At 37.8% G+C, this 26,591-nt stretch overlaps 1 protein-coding gene across 1 annotated transcript in view; it reads left to right on the top strand.

Annotated features, from left to right (window-relative positions):
- The window catches only part of ASZ1 (ankyrin repeat, SAM and basic leucine zipper domain containing 1), a 40,946-nt gene extending 14,603 nt beyond the window's left edge, over positions 1–26,343 (top strand). Inside the window, exons 5-13 of the mRNA XM_075491557.1 lie at positions 5,482–5,593; positions 5,860–5,994; positions 8,455–8,567; positions 12,272–12,347; positions 12,718–12,774; positions 18,409–18,521; positions 23,688–23,793; positions 24,229–24,342; positions 26,197–26,343. Coding sequence (XP_075347672.1) covers positions 5,482–5,593; positions 5,860–5,994; positions 8,455–8,567; positions 12,272–12,347; positions 12,718–12,774; positions 18,409–18,521; positions 23,688–23,793; positions 24,229–24,342; positions 26,197–26,343 — 973 coding nt within the window. The remainder of the gene's footprint in view (positions 1–5,481; positions 5,594–5,859; positions 5,995–8,454; positions 8,568–12,271; positions 12,348–12,717; positions 12,775–18,408; positions 18,522–23,687; positions 23,794–24,228; positions 24,343–26,196) is intronic.
- The last annotated feature ends 248 nt before the right edge of the window (positions 26,344–26,591 follow it).

Below are 26,591 nucleotides of genomic sequence, written 5' to 3' on the forward strand. Positions count from 1 at the left end.
TTACAACTGTTGATCACAGTTTCTGGGCAGAGGTATAAAATGCTCAGGGACGTTAGCAACATTAGATGCTATTTTTAACAGAGGTATTCTGATAATGTACAGTGTCTTGGAATGTCACCTGAGCAGCCTTTGTGTAAAACAGAAACACAACCTGCACTGAAATCTGTTAGCATTATATCAGCAACATTCTATCACAAGTATATTAAACTTCCTATCATTGCCACTAGCTTACCCTGATCATGGGTTATTTGCATAGAATTGGTTTGGTTTTTTTATGTGACAGAGAATTGCCCATTCATTAGAAAGGTGGAGTAGATTTCACATGTATGTACTGAATTTCTTGACTGGAGACTTTACCCCCACTTTGAAAGTAAAGTTGAAAACGGTCTGAGAAGTTTCTGATTGTGTGGTTAACTCATTTGTTTTTCTACTTTACGTCAAAGTGTGCATGTCTTCAGTTAAACCAGCTTGCTTGTAAAAATGTGATGGAGTAAGGATGAAGGAGGACAGGGCAGGGTAATTGGGAATGTGATAGCATAGAGTTCTGGCATCCCCATTGTTAATTTTTATGCTAATCTCTTTTATAATCACATCCTTTGTATTTTTCTAGTTATATAAAGATAACTTTGTAGCAGTCTACCTTTCCACCTCTGTATGCTGTAGAACTTACACAGATGCCTTTTTGAATTATAAAACAATCATGCAAACAGAGTTCAGAAGCAGAAGGGAACAAGAACTGGCAATCTGAAATGAAGCCTAAAACTAGGGAACCTGAAACTAAGCTGTCACCTTTTCCAGCCCAACCTTCTTACTAGAGCTGTGTGTTCCATTCTCCTAACGAGTTCTGCTTCAAGAAGGTAGGGGACTCTCCTATGTTGCTCCAGCAGAAAGTGCCTGGAAAAAGTATCTTGCAGCTCACAGTACACTAAAGTATGTTCTTCCAATACTACTTGTTGTATAGGGTTTCCCACCTCATTGCTTAAAACCCCAGTAAGCCAGAAAACGGGCAAATAGCTTTCCTTCTGTTGCTGTGGACACACTGTTACCGCTTCGTTTCTCAGTTCCAAGCTTAATGTACAGCACTGGGGTGGTGCCACTGGCTCCAAAAGCTCCTGAAGATGCTTCCTGGTTATCTGAAGCAATGCTTAGTTTGCAGATCAAGAGACTAAAATACTAGTGTCTTGTAGCATCATTTCCTTGCTTTGGGATCTCAATAAGAAAAGATTGAGACTAAACTCGTAAGGTTAAATAATTTTCTACCTGCTGTATTTTTTCTAATGTTAGTGATACACTAGTCTAGTTAATAAACATATATCCAGTTATGAGACTTTACATACAGCTTATACTTCTCAAGATCACCAACCTGAAATATTGAATTTTCTATAGATATCTCCCCAATGGAAGGAAACTTGTGTCTAGATGGAATACATCTTTTCTCTCCTCCCTCTTCTGAAATTTTCCGGGAAGATGAACTTTGTCTTGCTTGAGAGTGTGATTCCCAAACATAAGGATGTGTGTTTGTCAAGTGTGGTGAATTCTGCACCACAGATTGAGCTTGATGGTAACAGACAGGTACCCAGGACATTTTTCAGTGAGGTATCTAGCTATCACTGTATCCCCTCATTTTATCGTGACGTGGTTATCCAGGGTAGGAGGCTCCAAGTGGTAGCTTTTAGGGCTGTTCCACTCAACTTGCTCTCTTGTGATTATGTTTTGCCCCATTTTTTTTTGACAGGATGAAGACGAAGTGAGCCTATAAGAACCTCTTGTTCTGTCTTTGTGTAGATGTCACATACAAAATTTTGGATGGCCCTGAAAACTGAAAAACCTTTTGGTTTTGTCTTTTTCTCCAGCTTTAACATAAAAGCAGGGAGACCTAAGGATAAAAACAAACAGAAAAAAACCCCTTCATTTGCATGAGACCAGTGAAGAATTTCTTGCTTTTTATTTAGGTGCTGCATAGCTGGAAGCAAACATAGTTGGAACAGACATCATGCTTAATTAATAAAATGCTTATATGCCTTTTAAGATTTTTAGTTATTTATTGACTGTCACTTGAGTATCGTGTTCAATATGGGCGAATGTCATGTGGCAAATTGTGCCATACAAAAGAACTTCACAGGTGTTGGGACAAGAAGGTCATCTGCAAGCCAGCTTGCTGAAACACGAATGTCTGCATGGTTCCTCAAAATGACGAAAGGATTCTTCAGATCTTTTATCTGGATGGTTATCACTATGCTTTCTATGTACATTTTTAGATTGCAGTAATATGTACCAATACATTTAATTTTTCTTCAACTTTAGCAAGAAACAGTGGATTTGGCATCTTAAAGCTTGCTGTTGTATTTGCAGGCGTTCTTTGCAGGGTTAGGAAAACAAGATTTGTTTTCCCTAACGCTCTAGTCTCCCTCTTGTGGATGTATATGTAAATGGACCTTGCTTTTTGAGGTGGTGCCTGTGCAGCATGTGTCCGAGACATTAAACGGTACCGCCTCATATATAGTGGTGCATAAAATGCAATTGCAAATCTATGCAGCGCTATGTATGTTTCTACCCTGAAACAACTTGTAGTCTTTGAAATTAAAACTCAAGACATTAAAATGGAATGTTTGAAGTACTAATTGCGTATTCATGTTGGTGGACCTTTTAAATGTCATCTTTATTGGGTTTTACTTAAAAATGGAGAAACTTTTTCAGTTGCTTTAATGTCATTGAGTTGTTGCCTTGATTTCAGATACCATGTCTGCAGTACTGCGCAGCTATAACCACTACATTATGTTCTTTGGAGAAAAGACTGTTCTGTAGCCTGTGGACTTTTGTTCAGTATTTTTCCTTTGAAAAAGCAGAAGGTAATTGTGAGGTAGTAGCAGTGTGCGAGTGAAAAAAAAAGGGGGGGGGGGGGGGAAGGTTGAGAGCAGAAGAAGTGAAAATGAAAACAGGCATGAATGGACTGTTTTTGCAGTCAGATGTCAATACTTCAAAGGTGATAGCATGGAAAGTCTGTCAAAGGCTACCTGCCACTGAATAGAAATAAGTGTGGGAGTAAGTGTCCGCATTGGGCAAGCAAGTTCGATTTCTGTTGCTACAAATTAGTAGGTTGTAATCAACTTCTGTTCGTTCTTTAAAATACAGATATCTGTGTATGTCTGTATATAGATATCTGTATCTCACTATCTCATCAGTTAGTTGTTAAGTTACAGGGGCAGATTTGAGAGACTTTTTCTCTATTTTTATAGTAATCTTCATAGGATCAGAGAGTAATCCAGGTCAGAAGGGACCTCAGGAGGTCTCTAGTCCAACTTCTTCCTTAAAGCCACCTCTGCTATGACATTGGGCTAGGTTGCCATCTGGTCTTGAAACCCACCAAAGATGGAGACTACAAAACTTTTCCGAGCAACCAGTTCCACTGATTGACTGTGCCCCATGGTAAAAATGTCTCCTTATATTCAGTCAGAACTTCTGCTTTTGCAGTGTTGATGGACTAAATCGAGTTAGTTATAGACTGATGCAAGTCTTTTCATTTAATTGCCAAGTTCTTTTCTGTTATTGACTGTATGTCTTGAAGGCCTAGTTACCTTTCACTTTGCTTATCTCCAAGTAATTGACTTTTTTCCGCCTATCATAAGGCTCTTTGAAATTTGTAATATGACTGGATTTTTTTCAGTGTACCTTTAACTGTGTTTGCATAAGACAAAATATTATCCTTTTGTGAATGAACAATAGCAAGGAAAGATGAGCAAAGCCTTAGTTCTAGCAATACTCTGGAAGGAGGCAGGAAGTCTGTATTTTAAGACAGCTGCTTTGGTTTACATATACTTTTCGGGGTCCCTCTAGTGGTCGGTACTGAAATTATTATTAAGAAACACAATATTGGAAAGAGTGATCGTCCCCTCAAGTATATGCTAACAAGATAGAATAATCTTTTGGCAGCAGATTTTTGATACAGAGCTGTACATTAAAAGCAATACATGATAGTTTTTCAGGAAAAAAATTGCATTTTAAGATACAATACATTTTAATTGAACATCACTGGTAAAATATTTCAGCTTAAATCTGATTACTTCGTAGCAACCAGAAACTTAATGTCTTTGTCCTCCAATACTGCATTTTTTTTAATTCTGCTATCTTATTCCACCAAATAATAAGTGTCAGGCATCTGGAAAGATACTTTCTTCATCTTATAAGCATCTCAATAGAAGCATAAGATCGGTAGACTTATCATCATGGTTTTGGGATATAAACAAAAGAAACAGAATAATGGGAAAGGTACTCACTTCTTCAACAATTGTAAGAAATAGTAATATATGTAGGAGAGAAAGCATCAACGCATACGCTTCTGGGAACAGAAAACAAAAATAGGATAAAGGACAGAAATATTTTGATGTGCATTGAGTTTTAGTACTTGAAAAGTTAAGATTTTCAGTATGGTATTTGTGTGTAATTCTCTGAAGACTCCTCTCAGGCATACTTGAGGGGGGTCTGAGTGTTGATAATACGTGTGCACCCTGCGCTATTGCACTGCACCTGTGCACACTGGCAGGAGTTGTGTGACCTGTGATTCTGTTGCTTACATTGTTTTTACAAGAGAGTTTTTTGCAAGTATGTACATAGTTGTTGTTCTTAATATTCTTCCTCTTAAATACTCAGTTGTGATTTACAACTTGCCCTCCACAAAATTGCATATTTCTTTTCAGAACTTTGGATTTAAATTAAACTGTATGTAGAATTGGTCACTTAAGCTGTCTTTTAAAAAAAAATTTTGAAGTAAAAAATGAAAGTCTCTGCCACTTTTTTTTTTTAACTGAGGGGAAAAAAATGGGTGATTTTCTGATATTCTGTGCTTTTAGTAGGGTGAAAACTGTGATCTGCAGTTATGCCCATTCCCTTCCATTAAGCTGGTCCATGTGCTAAATGAGAGGCCTGCCACTGGGTCTGTGGTAGCAGCAGGAGGGATAGTCTTTAAAAACTGGTTTTGTGTAGTTCAGAACCAAAACAGAAATGGTTTCCTCACCAACCTACTGTGTTTCATACCTGGGATATGTTAAGGTTATTTGTGTTTTAATGCGCTACTTGTATTTGGAGGTGGCAAAAGATTGATACATTTTTTTTAACTTTTTCTCCCAGAAGTATTATAAGTCTATATTCTAAACTCCTGGAAGAGACTTGTTTAGTTTCCTCTAAGTTTCCTTCTTGTGAAGGACAACAATTGACTTCTTGACTTCATTTCAATCAGGAAATAAATGCCAACTCTTTAAAATATTTAAAAATTGCTAACTGGACATAAATGAGTTGCTGAATCTGTACGTTCTGTTAAGTTGACTGTTGTGCTGAAGCATGAATGTGGTGTCTTGGGCTTTCATCCTCTGCTTAGTTCTTCTATAGAACAGAGAATCTTTACAGAATTGAAGTGCGCTGCTTGATAATGCAGTTGGATTTTGATATCTTGAAATAATCTTTTTCACCCATCCCCTTTTCTTTCAGGAGACAAATGACTCCACTGATGTATGCAGCTAGAAAAGGCTATCCTCAGGTTGTTGCTCTTCTTGTCGCTCATGGATCACATATAGATGCCCAAGATGAAAATGGATATTCAGTGAGTGATTTACTTCTGTGTGTTGTAATTAATGATAAAAATTTTAAAAAGCAAGAATCCACCAACTTGTTTCTAAGTACAACTTCCTCAGAAATACTCATTGGTATATTCTTCTGCTTTAACACCATTTTGAGATTGTTTTGTATTGCTTGTCTTTGTCTCCAGATTCCGCCATGTAAGAACTTGTGAAGAGTGCATTATTGATTGAACCTCTTTTCTTTTTTGCTCCATATGTACACTTGGTAAAACAAAGTTGTTCTTTGCAGGCATTAATATGGGCAGCACAGCATGGACATAAAAGTGTAATTTTTAAGTTGCTTGAGCTGGGAGCTGACAAAAATCTACAGACTAAGGATGAGAAAACAGCAGCAGAGCTAGCAAAAATCAATAAACATTTAGAGGTATTTAATTTCATTTCTCTTTGAAATGCAAATTCTGTGTTTTACCTCAAAAATCTGTTCATTAATTGTATAATTTTCTGTAGAAGTGTTACTTTAATAACTAAATTATAGCGGCTAGTTGAATACTTGTGCTATTACATCTATATAGACTATTTTCTGTTACATCCCAACTTTTCACAGGGCTTTAAATGCTGTAATGTTTTGGGAACTTTTTTTTTTCCAGAATCCTTGACTTCAGATTTAGAATACAGAACAAGGGATTATTCATGTTAGTAATGTTGATATGAGAAGTAGAAAAATAATGTGTTGGTTTTTTCCTGTCTGCCAAAGTGTGTGAGAGAATGCAGATATCAAACTAATTTGCAGTGTATAGTTTCTGATTGAATTTGGAATTGAAAAGGCTAAAGCTAAAAAGGGGGAGGAGCTGGTACTGGCCATCTTCAGAATCCATTCTTGGGATGGGAGAAGGTGTAAAATAATGTAAATTGGTCATCAGATTATTGGAAGAGCAGCCACTAATTATCAATGTAAAGAGAGAGCTGCTGAAGTCAACATATATTCTCCTAAAATAAATCTGTTTACTGCTGTTACCAACTGATGGATGGTGGATCAGTCAGACCAGATTTCTGTGTATTTTGCTTTGAGTTGCTCTTACCAGTGATGTGGCTTTTTGCAGTGGCTCTTCAAAAATGTACGTGAACTGTAATTCACTTCACAGCTTTTCTCTCTGTCTGTCTTTCTCTCTGTCTTTCTCTCTGTCTTTTTTTTTTTTTTCCTGCCAGACTCCAGAGCTAGGCAGGAGCAAAAATGATAACTATGCACAAAGCTGTCAGTGTAGGCTAGCAAGATCAGTGTCTGAGGCTCAGTGATCTGTTAGCTCAGGTTACTGAAAGGATCTACAAATGCTTTCTGCCTTTGATAAATGACATGTTCAGCCGGCTATGGCCATATAATCTTATAACACGACTTTGTCTGACGTGGAGGGAATACAGGCTCCTCACACTTGAGAGGTGAGTCTTGCCTCTTGACCTGTGAAGCGCTAACTTTCACACAGTTACTGCAAAGTCTTGCAGATGGTATTGAGATATTTAATGGTCATGAGCTTCTTCCAGCTTGGAGTTCTGCTCTTCAGGCTGTTGACAGCCCCTTGGGTTGTCATGTAGACCATGTCTGCAGAAACTATATCTGGGAGGGGAGATATTTTTCTCATGTATTGTACTGGGCTTGGCTGGGATGGAGTTATTTTTCTTCCTAACAGCCTGTATGGAGCTGTGTTTTAGGTTTGTGACCAAGACAGTGTTGATAACACACCAGTATTTTAGCTATTGCTGAGCAGTGCTTGTGCAACATCAAGGCCTTCTCTGTTTCTCACTCTGCCCCCCACTCCCAGCAAGTAGGCTGGGGGTGAGCAAGAGGTTGGGAGGGGGCACAGCCAGGACAGCTGACCCCAACTGACCCAAGGGATACTTCATACCATATGACGTCATGCTCAGCAATAAAATTGTCGGGGGAGTTTTTCCAAAGTAGCCATTGCTTGGAGACTGGCTGGGCATTGGACTGAGTGGGAGGTGGTGAGTGATTGTCTTTGCATCACTTAGGGTTTTGGGGTTTTTTTCCCTTTGTTTATTGAACTGTATGTATCTCAACCCGTGGATTTTTTCCTCAGTTTTACCATTCTGATTCTCCCCTATCCTGCTGGGAGAGAGTGAGTGAGCCACTGGGTAGGAGCTTATTTGCCAGCCAAGATCAACCCACCACACATACGTATATGTGTATGTGTATACATATATAAAACTGGCTAGTCACCTGAATTTCAGAAAAGTGGTTTCACCATTCCTTTAGGTTTATTGAGTTTCTACTTGTTTTGCTGGATTTTCTAGTAACTGTCTCAAAACTCACACAAGGGCAATTCAGTTTCTGGAATCCATCACTGATGCATAGTGATGTCTGGCAGAAGGCTTGCTTCTTTAGTCATTTGAAAGAATCCCTGTCTGTCAAATATAGTTAACTTAAATTGTCAGTTGTAAATTGCTAAATGTTGGGTCCACATATGCACTGGAAATGGAGACATTAAAATAGTTATAAGCCTCGTGCTCTTTAGACAATTTATTCCCTTGAGTATGTAGAACTCTTGTCTACAAACCACAGAAATGAGTATGTTGGTGTATTGCTGCTTCTGTAGTGACAGGTGCTAACTTTTTTAGACTACATTGTATATACTGCTTTGCTCTGTGTCAATTCATCGTTGTGCTGGAATTTGGTTAATTCAGAAATGCTCTTGATAAACTCTGTGGGCTTAGTCTTAACTCCTCATTGTAGTTGTATGCTTTAGAGAAGAAGAAGTGGCAGACGTTTCATGTTTCCTGTAAGTTATGATAGAACTCTTTGTAGTCTTACTCCTTTGTATTTCTTTATGCATTTTGAGTTTGAATAATAATTAATTCATTTTGGCTCTTCCAGATTTATAGTTTACTCTCTTTGGCTGCAAATCACTTGCAAGGGAGATACCATGAAACGATTAAGCAAGAGGCTGTGTACAAATTTCTGACAGCTGTCCCTGACCACAGAGTTGGGTAAATACAGTCATAGTGTAATTTTAGCTTATAAACATTCCTAAGAGATTGTATTTGTTCATATCAATGATTAAGTTGTACTGATATATATTATGTATTGTTTAGAGCACTACCAAGAGTCCACAGTAAGTATATTAATGTACTGTTAATTTTTCAAGATTGCAAAGTTCCTTTGCATTATAAACAAGGAGCATGCTCTAGATCTTTCCTTCCTCTCACCTGGTGTAAAGTATAGTAGAGCCAGGGTCCCATGTCACTTCATTTCAGCTCTGTTCAATTTGTATGCTTTCCTATTGGATACTCCTTGTTGTGTGGTTATCTTCATTTGATGTTAAATTTTTGATGCTTTCAATGAATGCTTGTTTTCAGCTTCATGCCACCAGGAAGAGCTATGCCCTTTTCTTTTTTTCTGCATGTATGAGAGTCAAAATTAAGTATGAACACCAGTTAAGCTCTAGAACTTTTTGCATAGCATGCCCCTGACCCTGAAGCGTGCAGGTGTCCTATGACTGAAATCAGCCCCTGCTTCAGCAACTTCAAAGATCTGATATGGTTTTGTCCCAGAACATGTTGGCTAAGAAGTCCTCACCAAACCCTCCACTCGCCTCTTTGAGCTGCATGGTCTTGAGAAAACAACTTCCAGTGCCCATAGTCTGTTCTAGTTCGTCAGATTGATTCTCTGTGTTCCTGTTCAGCCAGGTCATGCTGAATTTGAAATGCTGTAGTTTTGCCATTAGGCTGATGGCAGTTCACTAGGCAGCAGTTCACATTGAGGTAGTCTCAGTCTCAGACAGAGTACCTCAGTTTGGACAAAGCCTCACCAGGTTCTGTTGCTAGATGAATGTATGTGTCAATCAGATTTGTATTCTCTGGTGCTTCAGCCACAGTCGTCTTAGAGGTACTTCTTGGAGCAGAGGGGAGCAGATTTTTGCATGGTAAAATCAACTATCTATGCTGTCCTCTCTGTTCTTGCATCTTACTACTCATAGATTCCTGATGGTGTTGTTCTGGGCATATCTCCCTGTCTATGAACCAGGTCTCCCATGGGATCTCTCTGCTCCTTGGGGATCATCTTTTGAGTCCCTGTACACTTGCCATGAAGGTGACATTATTTTAAATAGATTGGTCTTCTAGTGCTCTTCACAAAGATTCATACTTCTAGATAGAGTCTGTACTTAATGACCTCAGTGTTAGAACAGATGTCTCTCTTTTTTTTTAATAGGTTTAGGTTATTTAGGAAGTTTCCCAGGCTTTTTCTGGTATAAGGTAATAAAGTAACACTATGCAGCAGTTATCCAAATGGATTTAGTGCTATTGAAGCCTGACGGTGGCTAGAAGACATTCTACCAGTGTCTGAGTAATCTTGACAAGCTTTTAAAATAAGACACTGAAATCCTGAAGCCCACTTAAAATACTTTGTGGCAGCCAGATGTCTAGCTATGCAAATGTAATTCTGTATTAGGTAATTCTTGGGGTTCCAGGATTTCCCAATGTTTCAGTGTTCTTTTTCTAACCTCTAGTGGTTTTCTCTGCATCAGATGAGCAACTGATTTGTTTCTATGAGCAGGCATTTCTGTCAAGCTCAAGGATTTTTATATTAACAATAGCTAGTTCTCATGTTTCATAACTTTGAGCATTTCTGGTAATTAGTGGAACTCTTGGTTTCAGGAGGCAGTCCCCTGGAGTATACCAGATGTCTGGCTGTTAAACGTCTATTCTTACAACTATAGCTTATCCATTTCCACACACACACATACCCACCCCCTAGTGAGTTGATTCTTTTTCATCTAGTGGTAGCCAAGAGGTACACTGATACCTGTGTTTACTCCATCATAGTTCCTTGAGCTGGATGGCTCCTTCCTGCCATTTGCCTGCATAATTTTCATCACAGGCATTGCCAATTGCCTTCTCAAGTCCCTGTTCTCTCAGTTGCTCCTAAGGCATCATCTGGTACTGGGTATCAATTGTGCCCCATCGTGCAGGGTCAGTGAGTACAACTTGTCGTTCTTGCTGTTGCCATCCTATTGTCATCCTTAGGTAGTGAGTGTAGCTTCAGTTGTTGCTGTCTGCCATCCTAATTAGACAATTGTCCTGGTTCCAGAGCCCTGGACTATACAAGGAAATGCACATACCTGTCAGGAATTTGCTTTCTTCAGCTCCTGGATTAGGTCCTTTTCTGGTTCAAGGGCTTTCAAGTCATTGTCTGGATGCTGAATAGCCCTTTCTTTGATCCTGGGAAAAAATGTCCTTTCCTTGCACTTTTAGCAGAACCAAAAGGCTTGAGTTACCCAAGGACCCCCAAAACCTTTGCAAATTGGGCACTTTGAATGCCTAATAAGAAGATTTCATCACTGGAGGTCATTCACACACTGTCTCCTCTTGCCAGTTGAGGGGCATTTCCTGTACATACAATGTTTGGATGTATATGTGAATTGCTTACTTCAAAGACTGGTTGTTGCTGTCTGTGTGTTGAGGGGGAAGGAATCAGGCAGAGGATAACACAGTTCTACACAACTTCATGGTAGGGATGATGGCTTTAAACTCTATTAAAATAATTTTAAACTCTTTTTATATTTTGCTTGCTGGCAGAAGGCATGCTCATGGAATTATTGACTTGTTACAATGTGGAAGTTGCATAGGCTCCTTCATATGTGATTTAAGGTGTCCATCATCATAAACGGATAAGTATACTTAAATACCAGAAATCCCGGAATGCAAGATTCTCGATGTGCAAACCTGAAATATTTTCTTATGTATTCAGAACAATTTTCAGAGAGGTTTGTTTTGGGTTTGGAGGAGGGGCAGTTTGCCTTTTTTTTTTTTTTTTTTTTTTTAAACAAATTTTAATATGAGCTCTTTGAGTCTTTGATGTGAAAAGGGGGCAAACTTTCATTTTGGGACCTACAATAAGACGGAGCAAACTATGTCTTAACTTGGGGTTTTGGCAAAGGATTTGCTATAGCGATTGCAGTAGTCCTTTCTGCATTTTGTACAATTTGCTTTTTGGTTTAGTTCTGTTCATTACAGTAGTTCATCTGATTGTTGAAAGCTGTTTAGATATTTTTCCCCTTATATTTTTATATCTTTTGGTAGGGTGGGGAATCAAAATTTATATTTTACCTTTGTTTATAAATGTTAAACTCTGAACCTGCAGTGGGTTATACTGCTTCCTCAGTCTACCTTCTGAACAGTAGTGCTCTGACAACAAATTTTTTCCCAGACTGATTTCCACTATCTTTAATTATGGCCGTTCCTGTTTTCTTGATAACCTTTTTTGGTTTAAATGGAACCGGAAGGGTAACAGTTGTGGGCTGAATCCAATTTATATGACTGTTATCTGATAAGAATACAGAGTTATCTTCCTTAACCCCACTTCCAAATTTTTCAGGCTTTTGTAGCCCAACTTTAAGGTTCAGTTGGAATATTTTGCTACTTAAAATGACATTTATTTATGAGATGTCATTCCCTTTAGGCTCAGTTCAACTCATTAGACAGAAAAGCCATTTATAAAGTTTTGATAGATTAAATTGTACCCCATGATGCTTATGAGATACTACTTCATCAGTAGGTGTGTACAACTTTAGGTTGCTCCCCAGTGCTTTGTCTGGGGAGCTTTTCTATAGTATTTTGTTCTGGATGTCTTTTTTTTTTTTTTTTTTAATTTCCCCTGTTTTCATCTCAAATCTCATTAATTACATTTACAGTTCATATTCAACTTTTGATGACATGGAGGTGTTTTTACATGGTCTTGGTCTAGAACACATAATAGGATTATTGAAGGTAAGTTTGTGGTGTGTCTGCTATCTGTAAAGTAATCCATGAAAACAAAATGCACCTACAGCATCAAAAAAAGTTATATCGCTATTAGTATATTAATTCAAATAAATTTATCAAATTAATTCAAATAAATGTATTAAACAGAAGTTTATATATATAGTGTTAGGTTAAACTCCAATGGACTGGATTGGATTGCTTAATTTTGATTATGTGCGTTAGTCACAATGTTGTGTTTCTAAACTAGAGAACTCTGTCATTGTGTAGCTGTTTTTGTTTCTGAAAACTGAAGTAAAACATAAGTGAAAAAAAATAAGTGAAAACTGTTTTCTTCTTAAATTCTTTTTGATGGCAGAAAACCTTTTGTTTTATACAGGAAAGAGATATAGCTTTAAGACAACTTCTGATTATGCAAAAAGAGGAGTTAATACAGGTTAGTTTACTGCTTTAGAACTTAACTTCGTTCTCTCCTCATTCTTAAATGTTTTTAATCTCTTCTCTTTATAAATGTCTAACCTTGTAAGACTTTTTTTTTTTTAAGATCTGTTTCCAGAATCTTCTGCAACTTGTTGAATTTTAATGTGAATATAGACAGACCTTTTCTAAAGTATTGTAATCCCACAGATCAGCCTTGAATTCTGTGAGTTGAATTCTTTCATCTTCTCTGCCTAGAACTGACTATGAAGTGGAAGTCTCCAGTATTTCTTTGCTGCAATAATGTGGGAGTTGGGATGAGCAGGAAATAGTTCCATTTTAAATTTAAGTTGTTACCATTTTTAGTATTTAAGTATGTTTTCCCTGAAAGGAAATCGGTGCTAGGATTAGCAGTAGATAATCCTAAACAACTACTTTAAATGTGGTCCTCCTTTGTCAGGTGGTAATTTCTGTTGGAAAAATGAGAGCTCTCTTAAATTGCGGAATCCCATATCCCACACAAACCTGTGTGGGATATGAGGGAAAAAAAAAGAGGAGAGAACATTTGGTTTCTTACAGTTTACTGCAGCTAGGAAGGTTGGTATTTCGCTGTTATCCAGGAGTAAGTGATGCGTTATTACAAGGTTTCGGTTTCCAGTTGAGATAGGGTGGTTTTGCTTTTCCTTAGTCTTCACTGAAATTATTCCTGTGGGAAATGAAAGATTTCCTGTGCTTACAGGAGGATGCCATAATAAAATCCAATTATAGGAGTCTCCTTGGAGCAACGTAAGTACTTCAGGCTGCAGGATTCTTCTGAACAGTCTGTACCTGGTCTAGGATACGCCTCGTTAAAATAGCTGCTTCAGGCCTGCTCCCTGCTACTGATGCTAGCCATGTCCTCAGTGTCAGCTTTTTTCCCTCTATTCTGGTATGAAGGAGGCATGTGTTCTAGCAACTGGAACCAATGTTTGTGTAGATGTTAGTATTCCTTCAGAGTTGGTGTCACAAGGATGTTTTGCTTGAATTTTTGTCTTGTAACTGAGTAGAGTTTCCGTGTTTTGGCAGAGCTCAGAAGTAATTCCATATTCTCAGAGGGTGCACATATAGGGAGCTTTGGCGATGAACAGATTTTTAAGAGTTCACTTAGACCTAAATATTATAAGGCATGTCAGCGTGTTCTGACGTTACTGCTTTTCTGAAGCCTCAGGATCGTGCCCATTGGACAGCATCCTCGTGCGGGCATTATAGGAATCCTAAAGCCCTGTTGACAGGAATTTTGCTCTTAAAGGAGATTTTTTGTGGCTTTCTTCTCATCACTGTGTGAGCTGCTGTCTTGATTGTGATTGCATTAAACTGCAAATCTGACTGAGTGTATGTTCATGTTGATCACCTGTTTTGATGTTGTCATCATTACTTGGTTTTGTCCAGGGGACATTGGGGGAAGGGGAGAGGATTGTGGACTTCAGTGAATTAAGCCTTATGGTTCCTTCACTGAAGAGGTATAATTTCACACAAACTGATAACTTCTGTTTCAGTGTTCGAACATATTTGGGGCTCCCTGTTATAAAGAGGGCTTTTCTGGACAAACTGAAATAAATACATGGATCAGCTGCTCTTGCACAGGAAGATAATATCTATAGGAACAGAATTGTTTTGCCTCTTAGCTCTACAACAGCAGGAAACAGTTCCTGGAAAATAAGTCATGTTTTGTACATGGACATAAATTAATTAGTGAGTCTTCAGTTGAGAATTTAAAATATGATACAACACTCCTGGCTTATTAGCACTTCATAAGTTATCCTAAATTCTTGATGCAGTCTAGTTTTAGAGCTCTACTAACAGTTTCTCCCCACACTGCTGATAGAACAAATCTAATCTGTTCCCTCGTAACTCCAGAGTTGAAAGTTTTTAGTGTGATGGCAGATCTTCAACTAACAGCCAGCTCTTTTAAAGAGCCTGGATCTTATTACTACAAAGATTAATGATGACCTCTGATGGATGCCTCTGAACCAAGCTGCTTTGTATCCAGAGAACTGGGGAGAAATCCTGTCACTAACATGATACACTTTCCTCCATCAAACAATATCAGAAAGATATTTTCTCTGTAAATATCTTTATCTGTATTCTACAACAGAGCCTAAACAATGACTCTTTCAAGCTGAAATCCTTGCATTCCTTAAGCTTATAAACTGTTCTGTACTGAGGCAAGTCTGTTCAATATACTGGAACATGTCTGTTCAACATTTGGAGGTTTTTGTCTGATTCTGTGCTACTCATAACACTCAGATCTTTTTTATCTGGTTATTTTGAGCATTTGTCTCACAAGATAGCAACAGAAGTCATTTTACTTGTTGATGCATTTAGGACTAAGATGTTTCCTTTCTCACATGTTTATTAGTTTAGAATAAGAGAAATCGGTATCCTGTTCTGGATTTGAGAATGCATTATGAAAATTTGACACATCAAAATTAAAAATATAACCCAGGAGTTTAACTTCATCATTAGAGAATTATCTGGTCTGTGTGCTTCCATATCACAGTTCCAGGACGCTCCTTGCTCTGCCACCCCTCCCTGCAAAAAGGCATTTAATATTTGGCAGAAAATTGTCGAGTTATTAAAAATAGTGGCTACTTTGGCAAGATAGCAAGGATGTAAGTGTTCATGCATAACCTCACTGGTTTTATCTGAGAAGTATGTCATCTTCCACGTGATGAGGCAATCGGTTATTCACCTCTTCTTTTGTTCCCATCTAAAGGATGACAAAAAAGTCATGTTGATGCTGGAGCGTGAGTTTGGGGCGTGGATTTTCAGGGGTTGGTGTTTATTTATTTATTTATTTAAGTAAAGAATAAAACAGATGTTGTTAGAGTTGATGTGCCTAAAATAAAAAACTAGACTGCGCACTGTCTGGTTTACAGATATAAGCAAATTCTTGTACAACACTTGTGCATACTTAAACATGTGGCCACTTCACAATAATATTTGCATTATTTGGACTGCGGAGTGTAATTGAACCAACAACAGCTCAAAAGCTTGCTTATCCATAAGGAACAAAGTCTTCTTGCACTGTGCTTGTTCCCTGCATTCATCATTGCATGAATAGTCAGGTTCTGGGTAACCCTCATGTTCAGCAGAGATGGTCTAGAAAGGGAAAATATGTCTGCTTTGGGAAATAGTTTGGACTGGTCTATCTACTTTCTAAGTTCTGCACCTAGTACTTCTGAATTCAGACTTACTGTGGTGGTGGAAGGCTTTATCTATGATGACTTTATCACATTCCTTACTTCCTAAACCATATCTTCAAGATGTGTTGGTGCTCAGTCACTGATCCATTTGCAGAAGGATGAAATTATGTTTTATTTATAGGGAAACAAAGTACAATGTCTTCCTCCTATGCCGGTCAGAAAGTTGTATCCTGACTTGCTTGTTCCAGGAATGAGAATATGGAGTCAAAAGCAATCCTAATCTTCACAATAGTTCCTGCTTTAAGCAAGATAGTTTTAGTATTCAAGAGTAACTGCCATTCTGTCCTTGGAAGAGCTCGTTTCATTTGTTAATTATAATTGAAAGTAAACTTGCTGCTCTTGTATAAATCACCTTGCTTCTGTGTCATGAAATGACTGCTGTAATGCTTTGTAAGCATTAAGAAAACATTAGTTCATACCAGATAGGGCTCCACAAGGCAAACCTGAGAACTAATAAATTGAGCAAACTTATAGCTCAACATAAGTAAAGCAAATTATTTCTAGGAAACCCAGATCTTTCTCTCTTAAGGCTGCTAGTGATGTTTACCAAAGAGACTTTAATACAATTTGTTCAGGTACCCATGGCAATGTATTGGAAACTCAAAACTTCTTAACACCTGTAGTTAAACTCCCAATTAATCTTGTTGGGATTTTACATCACTGAAGAACTTACTTGTCTGTAGACTTATAATGTGGTTTTGAAATGTTTAAAGACACACTTGTGAGCCTATAGTTACAGTTACCTGTCATTTCTGAACATCTGGTGGACAACGTGGAGGACTTTTATGAAGCCATGATGAACACTGGGGGTCAGAACAAGCATTTCTCTAGGCACCTTCTCTTCCTTAGAATTGCTGCTCAGCACCATCCGAGGAAGAGAGACTGCCTGGCATTTTGATCTGATATGTTTTGTCAGCTGTTCATTCAAAATTCTTTCTGCAATAATTACAGAAAGCTGGGAGACTAGAAACACTAACATCTTACAGATTTCTGAGGCTGCAACAGGGAACTTCAGGTCCTCAGAACATCAGTGAGAGCCCCATATGTTCTAGCTTTGGAGACTGTGGGATCCTGGTGGTCTCAAATTCCAGAGTGGTCCACTCCTGCTGAGTCCAGCTACTCAGCTGGAGAGTTAGGAACAAAGTCATACTTGGAGCTGGCATTATGAGGTTTTTTCATTTGTGAAAAAGCATCCTTAGGGGTGTGAACATCAGAAGTCCTGTGTTGCACAGCATCCTGTCAGATGAGCAAGGAAAAGTATTGAATGTGCCACAGAAGCACTTCCCTTTTAAAAAATGGACTATTTTTTTTCTTTATTTAAGTGTTCTGCAAGAAAACTTTCATCCTAGGATTTAAATATGAGTTAAATTTTAATCTGAGGTAGTTGATGGATAACACAGCTGACAATGTTTTCTGTCCCAGGCATCACTTGGAGAACATCAGTTACGTAGTGTATATCTTCTGAAGAAACTTGTGCTTTTCTTCAGCTAAAAAAGACAAAAAGCCTTGAACACTTCAGAACTTTTCTGTTGTTGTTTGCAGCATTAGCCAAGAGTATAGAAGATGAACTGATTTGAGCTTAGGGACTGTATAAGCTGATGTCGAGTAGTGTTTAGGCTTGGTCTTAATTTGAGGCAAGAAATCTATTCTGAGTTTATAAGTATGCTGTCCTTCGGATATATAAAAAGGCTGCTTTTACAGGCTATTCCATGGTAGAAACATCCAGCTGAATGTCTTTTTAACAGATCATATTCTCTCTCTCTCTACTAGTTTCTGATCATTGATGAATTTTTGGAGGTAGTGTGAATCAACTAGATTTCTTTGTAGAAGTAACTTATTTTTTACATGAGATTCTATAAGAAAATAAGGTTTTAGAAAGAGGTACCCTATCTTATGAGACCAGTTTCTCTAACTGGAAAAAAATAAACACCCAAAAGCTTGTAAAAGCCCTTCTTAAAATCAGGCCTCTTTTTGTAAAATTCTCCATTTGATGCTGATTTGATAGTTTCTGCTCTTTCTTTCTGAGTTAATGCTGTATCACCAGCATTGCTATGAGAGATGACTGAGATGATTCTGAAATAGGTGAGCGTAACATCCTGACAACATAGGGGTACTTATAAAAACTGCTACTAATTTTTCAAGAAACCTTAAATGGATCCTCTGAGTATCCTGTGCAATTTCAGTTTGGCTCTTCCTCAGCTCTTGTAATTTTGTTTTGCGTCATTGAATAATTTCTGTGGTTTCGTTTTTTCCTTTGGCAGTTACAGACATGGTAGTTGGTTGCAATACTTAAAAGCAACTTCTTCTGACTCTTAATAATTAGAAACTCGCACAATAAATGGTACTATACTGTTACGTCTAATAAGAGTTAAATGTAAATTGTATTTGGAATTACTCTTTAAATTTAGATTGGCATTACAAATCCTGGAGATCAACAGAAACTCCTAGATGCTGTTAATGAGCTACAAGTAGAAGAAATAAGAATTGGAGACCTCCCTGAAGTGATGAAGCTGGAATTGAGGTATTAACTGTATGTCTAAGGAAATAGAAGTGAAATATGAACTATTTAAGGTGACTGCATTGTTTTCTGTAGCTCAAAGGTAAAGTTCTCTCACACCTTATCCCATGCATAGCATTAATGAGAGTATGCCAGTTAGTGGATTATGAGGGCTGATGGTAGATGTGTTTTGTACAGAAAGTTGGAAGCATAGATTCCTGTTGTAGGAATCTGTTTATGGGTTATATTGCCATTATATGCTATTACTTTGGCCAGCTTTTTGAGTGATGAGGTCTTTTCTTTGTACCTCAGACAGGGTTTCATGGCCTTGCTGTGCAGGGTTTTCACTACCTTGTGTTCATATCATAAACTCTGAAACTGGCTTCTTGGGCTCCAGTATTAACTCCTTCTTTAATTTCTCTGATAGGCTTCAGTGAGCAGATTTTTTTATTTCTCCATGGAAATGGGGTCTTGCTCTCCTTGCTTCCCTATGCTTCAAGAGTGTCATGGACCCTTACAAACCCCACATGATGTGTTCTCTGTAATTCTCCATTGTGTCTGTAGACAAGGCAGGCTCTGTTAGTCTTGCAATCAAATTTGTCTGATTGTAAGATGCAATAAAAAGATGTGTGGGAGGGAGAGATGGATATAATTTCTGCATAGGGCTTTAATTTTCAACTGATAAATTAATTACTTGTACATGTCTATCTTAAATCATAAATGTGACTTCTGTATAGATTCAGGATTTTTTTCTTGTTTTTCTCTTCCACTGGAAGAAGTTTTAACTGGCTTCTAAAAGACCTAATTTTTTGTATTACAAATGAAGAACTTCATAAGATATTTTCCTTATCATAGATTATATGTATCAGTAGAAATAGGTTTATAAGGAATCTGTTTTTAAGAAAGTGTTACTCCTTCAAACTTCCATTCCAACTTGATATTTTTCCCATTATAGGTTCTTTCTTACAGCCTTAAGCATCAGCTGTGCAATACCTCTCATACTTCTAGTGTAGTCTTGTGCAGTCCCGTGAAAGCCAGGCCTGAGCTGAGAGGAACATCCCTCAGCAACCTTATTAAACTTCATCAGTCCCCTAAGCATTGGTAGAGGACTCTCCACATCCAGCACAAAAAGAAGAATGAAAGCTATAGTAAGTGCAAAGGTGGCTTAAGATTTCTTAAACCTCTTAGCCTCTATTTTGTTGTATAAATTCAATTTTTTCCAGAAGAGAGACCTAGACTTGAATCTAGACTTGAATTTAGATTCTGTGCTCATATCTTTCCTCTTTTTACTTCCGAGAACTATAGAAGAATTGCTGCTGAAAATAGGATTAGTTTGATATTTTAATTTGCAAATGTTTTAGAAATGGACTTGGACAGAAAACTGTCGCTTGCTTTTCAGAGGCTTTAGTCAGGTGAACTGTGTTTGTTTAACTTAGAGAAGACGTGTTTGGAGATACTGCTCTTTCCTTGTGCTGTAGCTGCATCACTAGTAAGTTAGGTTCTCTGTGCTTGTTTCTTTCTTCCCAGTCCCACCACCACTGTTTGCATAGTATTGTGTTGCCTTATTTGCAGTGGCCTGGCTAGAGTAGTACTGGGGAAAAAAGTCCTCCTTGCATCCAATCTACTCATTAAATAACTTTCTACTGTCCAGAAAAGTAAGGATTTAGTTCCTCTTTAAAGTGTGTGTATCTCCCTCTTGACTAGTGACCTGACAGCTGTGCTGCTACTCTGTTAGGTATCTCTTCCCTCTCCAAAATACTGGGGAGGGCTGTCTGCGTTATTTGGGTACCATAAGGCTAGACTCTTCGTTAGTTATGTTGTTCATTGGACTGAAGAATGTGCTTGGGTTCAAGTTCATTCTGTACATGTCACCATCCTTTGGAGGCAGCTGAATTGCACGGATACTGTGTATTGGCAGTCATGTCATGATGTGGTCCTGCCGTAGCATTGTCTTTTATGCCTTGGTTACGTGAGTCTGCCTAGTATGTACTCTGCTTCCGTCTAGTCATTCTTGCATATACTGATTGCTCCTGATGCTGGCGCTGTGCTTGTATCTGTTTCCATTACTGTGTTTATACTAAAGAGGCTTTGCAGCCTGCTTGAGGTACATTTTTGCAGCATGATGCCAAGTTTGAGCAGTGGGATGTGGGAGGATGTGCAAGGCATTTGGGTAGCCTCTTGAAAGACTGACGTGGGCTGGGAGAGCAGATTGTTCATGTCCTAATAGAGGACCTTGATGCTGCTTCTAGTCTGTGAGGATATTTCTCCATCAAAACAAGTACCTGTGCACTTCCAGGAGGGAATCCAGGTGCAAACTAGTACATGTGCTGTAAGACTGAAGAACTAGGTTCCAGCACGCAAGAGGGTACAAACCAGTATGATATGTATACACCATAAATACTCTGACAGCACCTGAGCTGTTCCTATTAAAGTAGAGGCTTTGCTGCTGAGCTGAGGTAGTAGGCCAGGCATCTGGGTGTCTAGCTGTCCAAGTTAGGCACCTTTAAAAAGGATGTTGACTCTTCAGCAAAGGATAATTAGCTGCAGTTTAAGAGAACTTTGCCCAGTTTAAGCTTCATGCATTTTTGTACTAGAAACGGATGCTTTTTTCAGATTGGTCCGTAGTGGTGTTTGGTATATACATTCAAGCATAACAGCTTAAAAATTTGAACAGAGGGAATAAGTGGAGAAACACAAAAAGTTAACAGTTCACACTGCATGTGTGGCCAAATACAATAAAAAACCTCATGATGTCCGGTACAGTCTCACACACCAGTGACATACGAAATTCCTAATACAGTTTGGGTTTAGATCATATATAGTTCTCGAAACCAGATAATAATTGATTGATTGAAGATTGAAGTACACAAAATATGACAGCATTTCAGTTATGCAATCACTGCATCATTTTCTAGAAAATGGCTTGACATGTATTCTAGGAATCTGACCTGGAGACTTAAAATCATAGGCTATGTTTACATGCTATTATATAAAGATTTTACTTCCCACTTGTTCAAAGTCATTCTGTGAGAAGGAAAATCAGTCATTAAGTCATAGAAAAACTAACATAGTAGAAAATGTTGAACTGATTGATTATAAACTCACAGAGTGTCTAGCACTGTTTAGCCACTGATGTTTTGACAGGCATTAATTCTTTTAAAAAGTGATTATTTTTTGAAAATGTTATTCCATTTACAAATATAAGAACATGTCACTGCAACAGATACAAAATTCTATGAAAATGTTTTTTAAGAACTATTATTGGTATAACACAGACGTATGAGAAGTATAAATGTTTTTCTTTTCCTTTTTTTTCCTCCCCATTTCATGCCCGTGACATACTTTATTTTTGCTAAGAATCCTTCCAGAATTCCTAAAAATAATTTCCTTTGTGACAAAACACAGAAGGTGCCGTAATGGATCCTAGCCAGCTAAAAAGTTCTCTTTGTAAGTAGAAGGAAATTTTCATGAGCATGGCTTGACTGTAGTAACGTGGGAGAAACTTTCAGACTATCTCCAGATGTGATTATTTTGTTTAGTGTTTGTTTTTTTACTCTAAATATTCAGTTCAGTTATATTGTTCTGAAATAAATAATTTATTTTATAAAAACAACCTAATAGGCTTTCGTACTTCCCCATCTTCATAAAAACCATGAACAGTCTTGGTTTTTAACCTCCAGCATCCCTACTGATGCTTCTATAGATTTCTGTTTTAAGTGTTAAAGTCTTAACAGCTCAGCAGTGTTGCAAATCACAGATGTCCTGAGCAGTGGTGGAAACTTTGCTCACTAATGATCTTGTGCCAAAGTTGAAGGAAAACACTCTATGGGCTAAATTCAGTCTCTGTTTAGATACTTGCACCACACTGGCATGTAGCTTAGTTTAGCTGTTCGGCAAATTTCATGTATACATTTTTGCCATCGGAAGCAGCAGCAAGTAAGGTGGCATGAGAATGTTGCATTTAGGTTTAGTAGCAGATTGCCCTATCCCTAGGGAAAAGAGGAGTGTTGGGGTCTGAATTAATGTATTCATATCCTCCCATAAATATAACGGGAAGTCCTGCAATAGGAACTCACAATTGTCTCTTCTTTTGGCCCTGCTTGTTATTCACCTGAATGGCTTATAGCTAGTGGAAACTTTTCTACTGGAGATACAGGCACTTCTCAGGAGTTTCAGGGTTTGAGAGCTCACTCTGTAAAAACAAATGATCATCTTCCTTGCCCCCCTTCTCCTCTGCCTGGTCAATGGCAACAACTTTCTGGCCAGCACCATGACTTACAACTAACACTCTCTGAGGCTTACAGTAAAATAAATTCACTGAGTGTCACATGGAAGCTCTAGAAACTTAGCATTGAAATTAGTCTGTTAAATTTTTCTGTCCTTTTCTCCACTCTTTGGCAATACTGATCCAGCTAATTTTCAGAGTTATCTTCCTGCTTGTATTTGACCACTAAGTATAAATTTTCTTCAAAGTAGATAACATCAGATATTTTAGGCTTTGAGGAATGTATTTCCAGATCCAGGGACCAAGTCAGTATTATTGGATTCTTCTTTCTTCCACTATGCTGGAGACTAAATGACTCTAACCTAGTCATTTCAGTCCTAGCCAGATTTTTTTTTTCCCCCCACATCTTCCTCAAAAATGTAAGCTGCAGGTCAGGAATATTGATATGTCAGCATAAAATTGACTATAAATTCTCTGCTTATGGTGTTGCAAGACTGTGGTCTGTACGCACGCATGCACAGGAAAACAGAGTGTTGCAGTTATGCATAGTGTGTTACAAAATTACTCATGCAGCAGGTAATGAAATGTTTTCATTGATAATACAGGATTGATGAGAGTTAGAAACGAAAGTGGAGGTTAATAGAATGTTTCCAAAAAGCTTTTGGGTGACACTTTTTCAGCTTTCAGTGTGTCTTACTAGATGAATATTCCAGATAACTTAATAATTTGCTGTCCTTCCAAAAGGAAGCGGGGGGGGGGGGGGGGGGGGGGCAGGCCTGGCTAAGATGTGAAATGTAGTGTTTAACTACCCTGTGTTAAAATGACAGTGGATTTTTTTTTTTTAATGCAATGAAACTGCATGTCTGATTCACTCACTAGCCAATGTTGGAAATGCATAGATAATACTTAGCTTGCAAAAAGTTACAGCCTTTAACAAATAACAGAATATCATTTTATTTTTGTAGTGGAGACGAATTCCTCAAGTTTCTGCAGAAGTTGAATAAAGAGTGCAGTAAGCTGACTGTTCCTGTGCAGACAGTGAATAAGCATTTCCTCAAAAATTCTCACAAGGTATTCAACCAAAGAAAGAAAGATTGATTTAGAATATATTATTCTATTCTAGAATATTATTCTACCTTGTAAAATGAAAAATATGAATACTCATCAACCGTCTTGATTATTGTGTAGTTATATAGAGCTGTCCAATGTTCTTCCTCTAAAGGACACTTTTTTTTTTTAGTAATTTATTTCAGAGAGTTAAGCCACCCAATTAAAGGAGATAGATCTGTTTCTTTGTGTTTCTGCTGATAGGGAAGTTAAGGTGACAGAAGGTTCTCACAAAGGCTGATAGAGAGTAGTAGATCATGTTGTGCATAAATCGAACAGTGCAAACCCAGCATAAATGCAGTTATAAACTTTTTCTGACAGTCTTTTATGATACGTTAACTAAAGAATATTAAATTATAATCTATAGTGATTCTGGCAAATAACTGTAACTTTTAACAGATAGTGCTGCAATGGGCACCGACTGAAAGTTTTATTGAAGTCTGCAAAGACTTGATTTGCAGTGTTGAAAAGCTGGGAGAAGAAGTTGCCAAACTGAAGGACCTGGTGGAGAAGGTATGTGCGAATGAGGCTATTAAATACTGTGTACACATTTCTGCGTGCAACCTCAAATGTGACATCCGTCAGTAAAATGTTTCGTACCTTGGTCTGGCACAGGCTCTTTAGCTGTAGCTTGGACATTGCATCTACCTCTCCCCCTTCCACCATTCCATGGACAGAATAAGAAATAATCTAGAATATTCCACAGCAGCATGGGCAGTCTCCAAAGGAAGGCACAGTCAATCTTTTTCTTTCTGCCACAGGAAAGAATTAAGTGGAATGTATCCCTGTGCTCTTGGACAACCACTGCGGCGTAAATGCCACTCTGAATACTTACACTCTTACTTCTTAATTAAGGAATCTTTTGTTTGGAATTATTGACTCACAAGGAAGATACTAAAGTTTTATGGATTGAATGGGAGGCATCCCAGATAACTCTGCAGAGTGACAAAAGAAGAGGGTGGGAGAGGTCAAGGCTAGATGTTAGCACCACATCAGTCATTCTCAAACCAACACAATGACACGCTCTTGTCAGATGGGGTCATTTTAAGTAATAGGCTAGTAAAAGGAATGGCCTCTGGGATAGAGTAAATGGAGCATCAGTGTCAGAAAGGAATCTGTTGCTGAACGAAGCCATGTGGAACTCAGACCTTGAGTATAATGCTACTAATGCAATTTCCTGTAGTTTAAGTAAATTTAATGTAATATAACAGCCTTCTCCCAATAAATCACTTAACACCAAATATATTTAAGAGCTAGATTGAGGTTGTGGCAAAGAACTTTTTATCTATTTGAGTTAACTTTTTTTGCATATGCAGAAATCAGTTGTATGTATATATGTGCCTCCTATATGTGCAGGCCAGTTATAAGGGCTGGGGGGGATCTGAGTTGGGTGCCACTTGACTTTGCTCTCATCTGTATTTAAGGTTTTATAGCTGTCAAGATGAAGCACAGTGGCTCTGTACCCAGTGTTAAACAGAGATGTTAAACATTAGCCTTCTAATTACTTCAAAAATGTAATTCCTGTTCTATTAAATACTGTAGTGTTTTATGAATTTACCTGATGAAGACTTTAATACAAAACATTTTTGTGCTACTTAATTTATGGTGGGGCACTCTTGAATGAATAGAGCACTGAAACATTTATTATGAAAAGTGCCAATTTAAGTGAGACAGTTAAACCTCTTAGATAATAAGTTTGTATAAATTCCCTTAAAATCTTCAGTGCTGTTTGCTAAGCTTAGTCATTACAAGACTTTGCCAGCAGTACATGTTATGTCTGTAGCATATAATTTTTGAAAGCATGGTAAATGAAATGAGCTTCTGAGCGTTATAAACTAAGTAGGGAGTTGGGACCTAACCCTGCTGCACTTCATGACAAGGCTCCACTCAGCTTCACCATGTATTTGAGCAGGCACTTGTAAGGTACTTTCCACTCTCCCTTTAATTTCAAGAAAGTCTAATCTGTTACGTATTTAACTTGCTGTTTGAATAAACAGTTGTTTTGGTAATTAAATGGCAAAAGTTCTGGTTAAAATATTTGACCATTGGAGTTTAAACATTTTGTTACTAGGTTTTTGTAGCATCTATTAGCAGTGTGTTTTACTCCTGAGGAATTAAGTTTGTAAACAAACAGTTTGTTTTTCTAATATATACTACAGAATGATTGAGCATCAGATAAAATAAAGGTTTGCACACAGTTATTTCAATTGAAGTAGGACAGAGACAGACAGTGAGAAAGAAATAATATCAGTCCTAGATGCATGCAGATTCTTAGGTCTGGGTACTTTATCACATACTTAAGAAGCTTTCACACTAACTTTTTTTTTCTTTGTTGCACTTTTTACATGAACTTAACATCTGCCTCAGCATGAACAGAAGAATGACCCCAGCCAAGTGAAACTTCCAGAAAAAGCACTCACCTTGGAAAAAAGATTAGTAAAAATGGGAGCGGTAACATTGCTTGGATTTGGTTTTTTCTTCTTTATAACTAAGTTAGTGGTAAAGAAAACCTGACTTGAAGTTTAGTGCTATGAATAATTTTGGAAAACTTGGTCACATTATGCTTCTCTTCAGTATATGCAGCTGAGCTGAAGTTGTACAAATTTGTGTAGTTTCTCATCATATCTGTAGTATTTGCATCCAGTAAGTACTTTGATCTATAAATAAAGTTATTAAAAATTAAAACTGCTACTTAAATGTATCTTAAGGTTTTATTTTCAAAATTATTTTTGGTGTAGACTGTAGGTCTAAAATCTTGTCAA

The sequence above is a fragment of the Mycteria americana genome, chromosome 1, assembly GCF_035582795.1.
Source record: "Mycteria americana isolate JAX WOST 10 ecotype Jacksonville Zoo and Gardens chromosome 1, USCA_MyAme_1.0, whole genome shotgun sequence".
Classification (NCBI taxonomy): Eukaryota; Metazoa; Chordata; class Aves; order Ciconiiformes; family Ciconiidae; genus Mycteria; species Mycteria americana.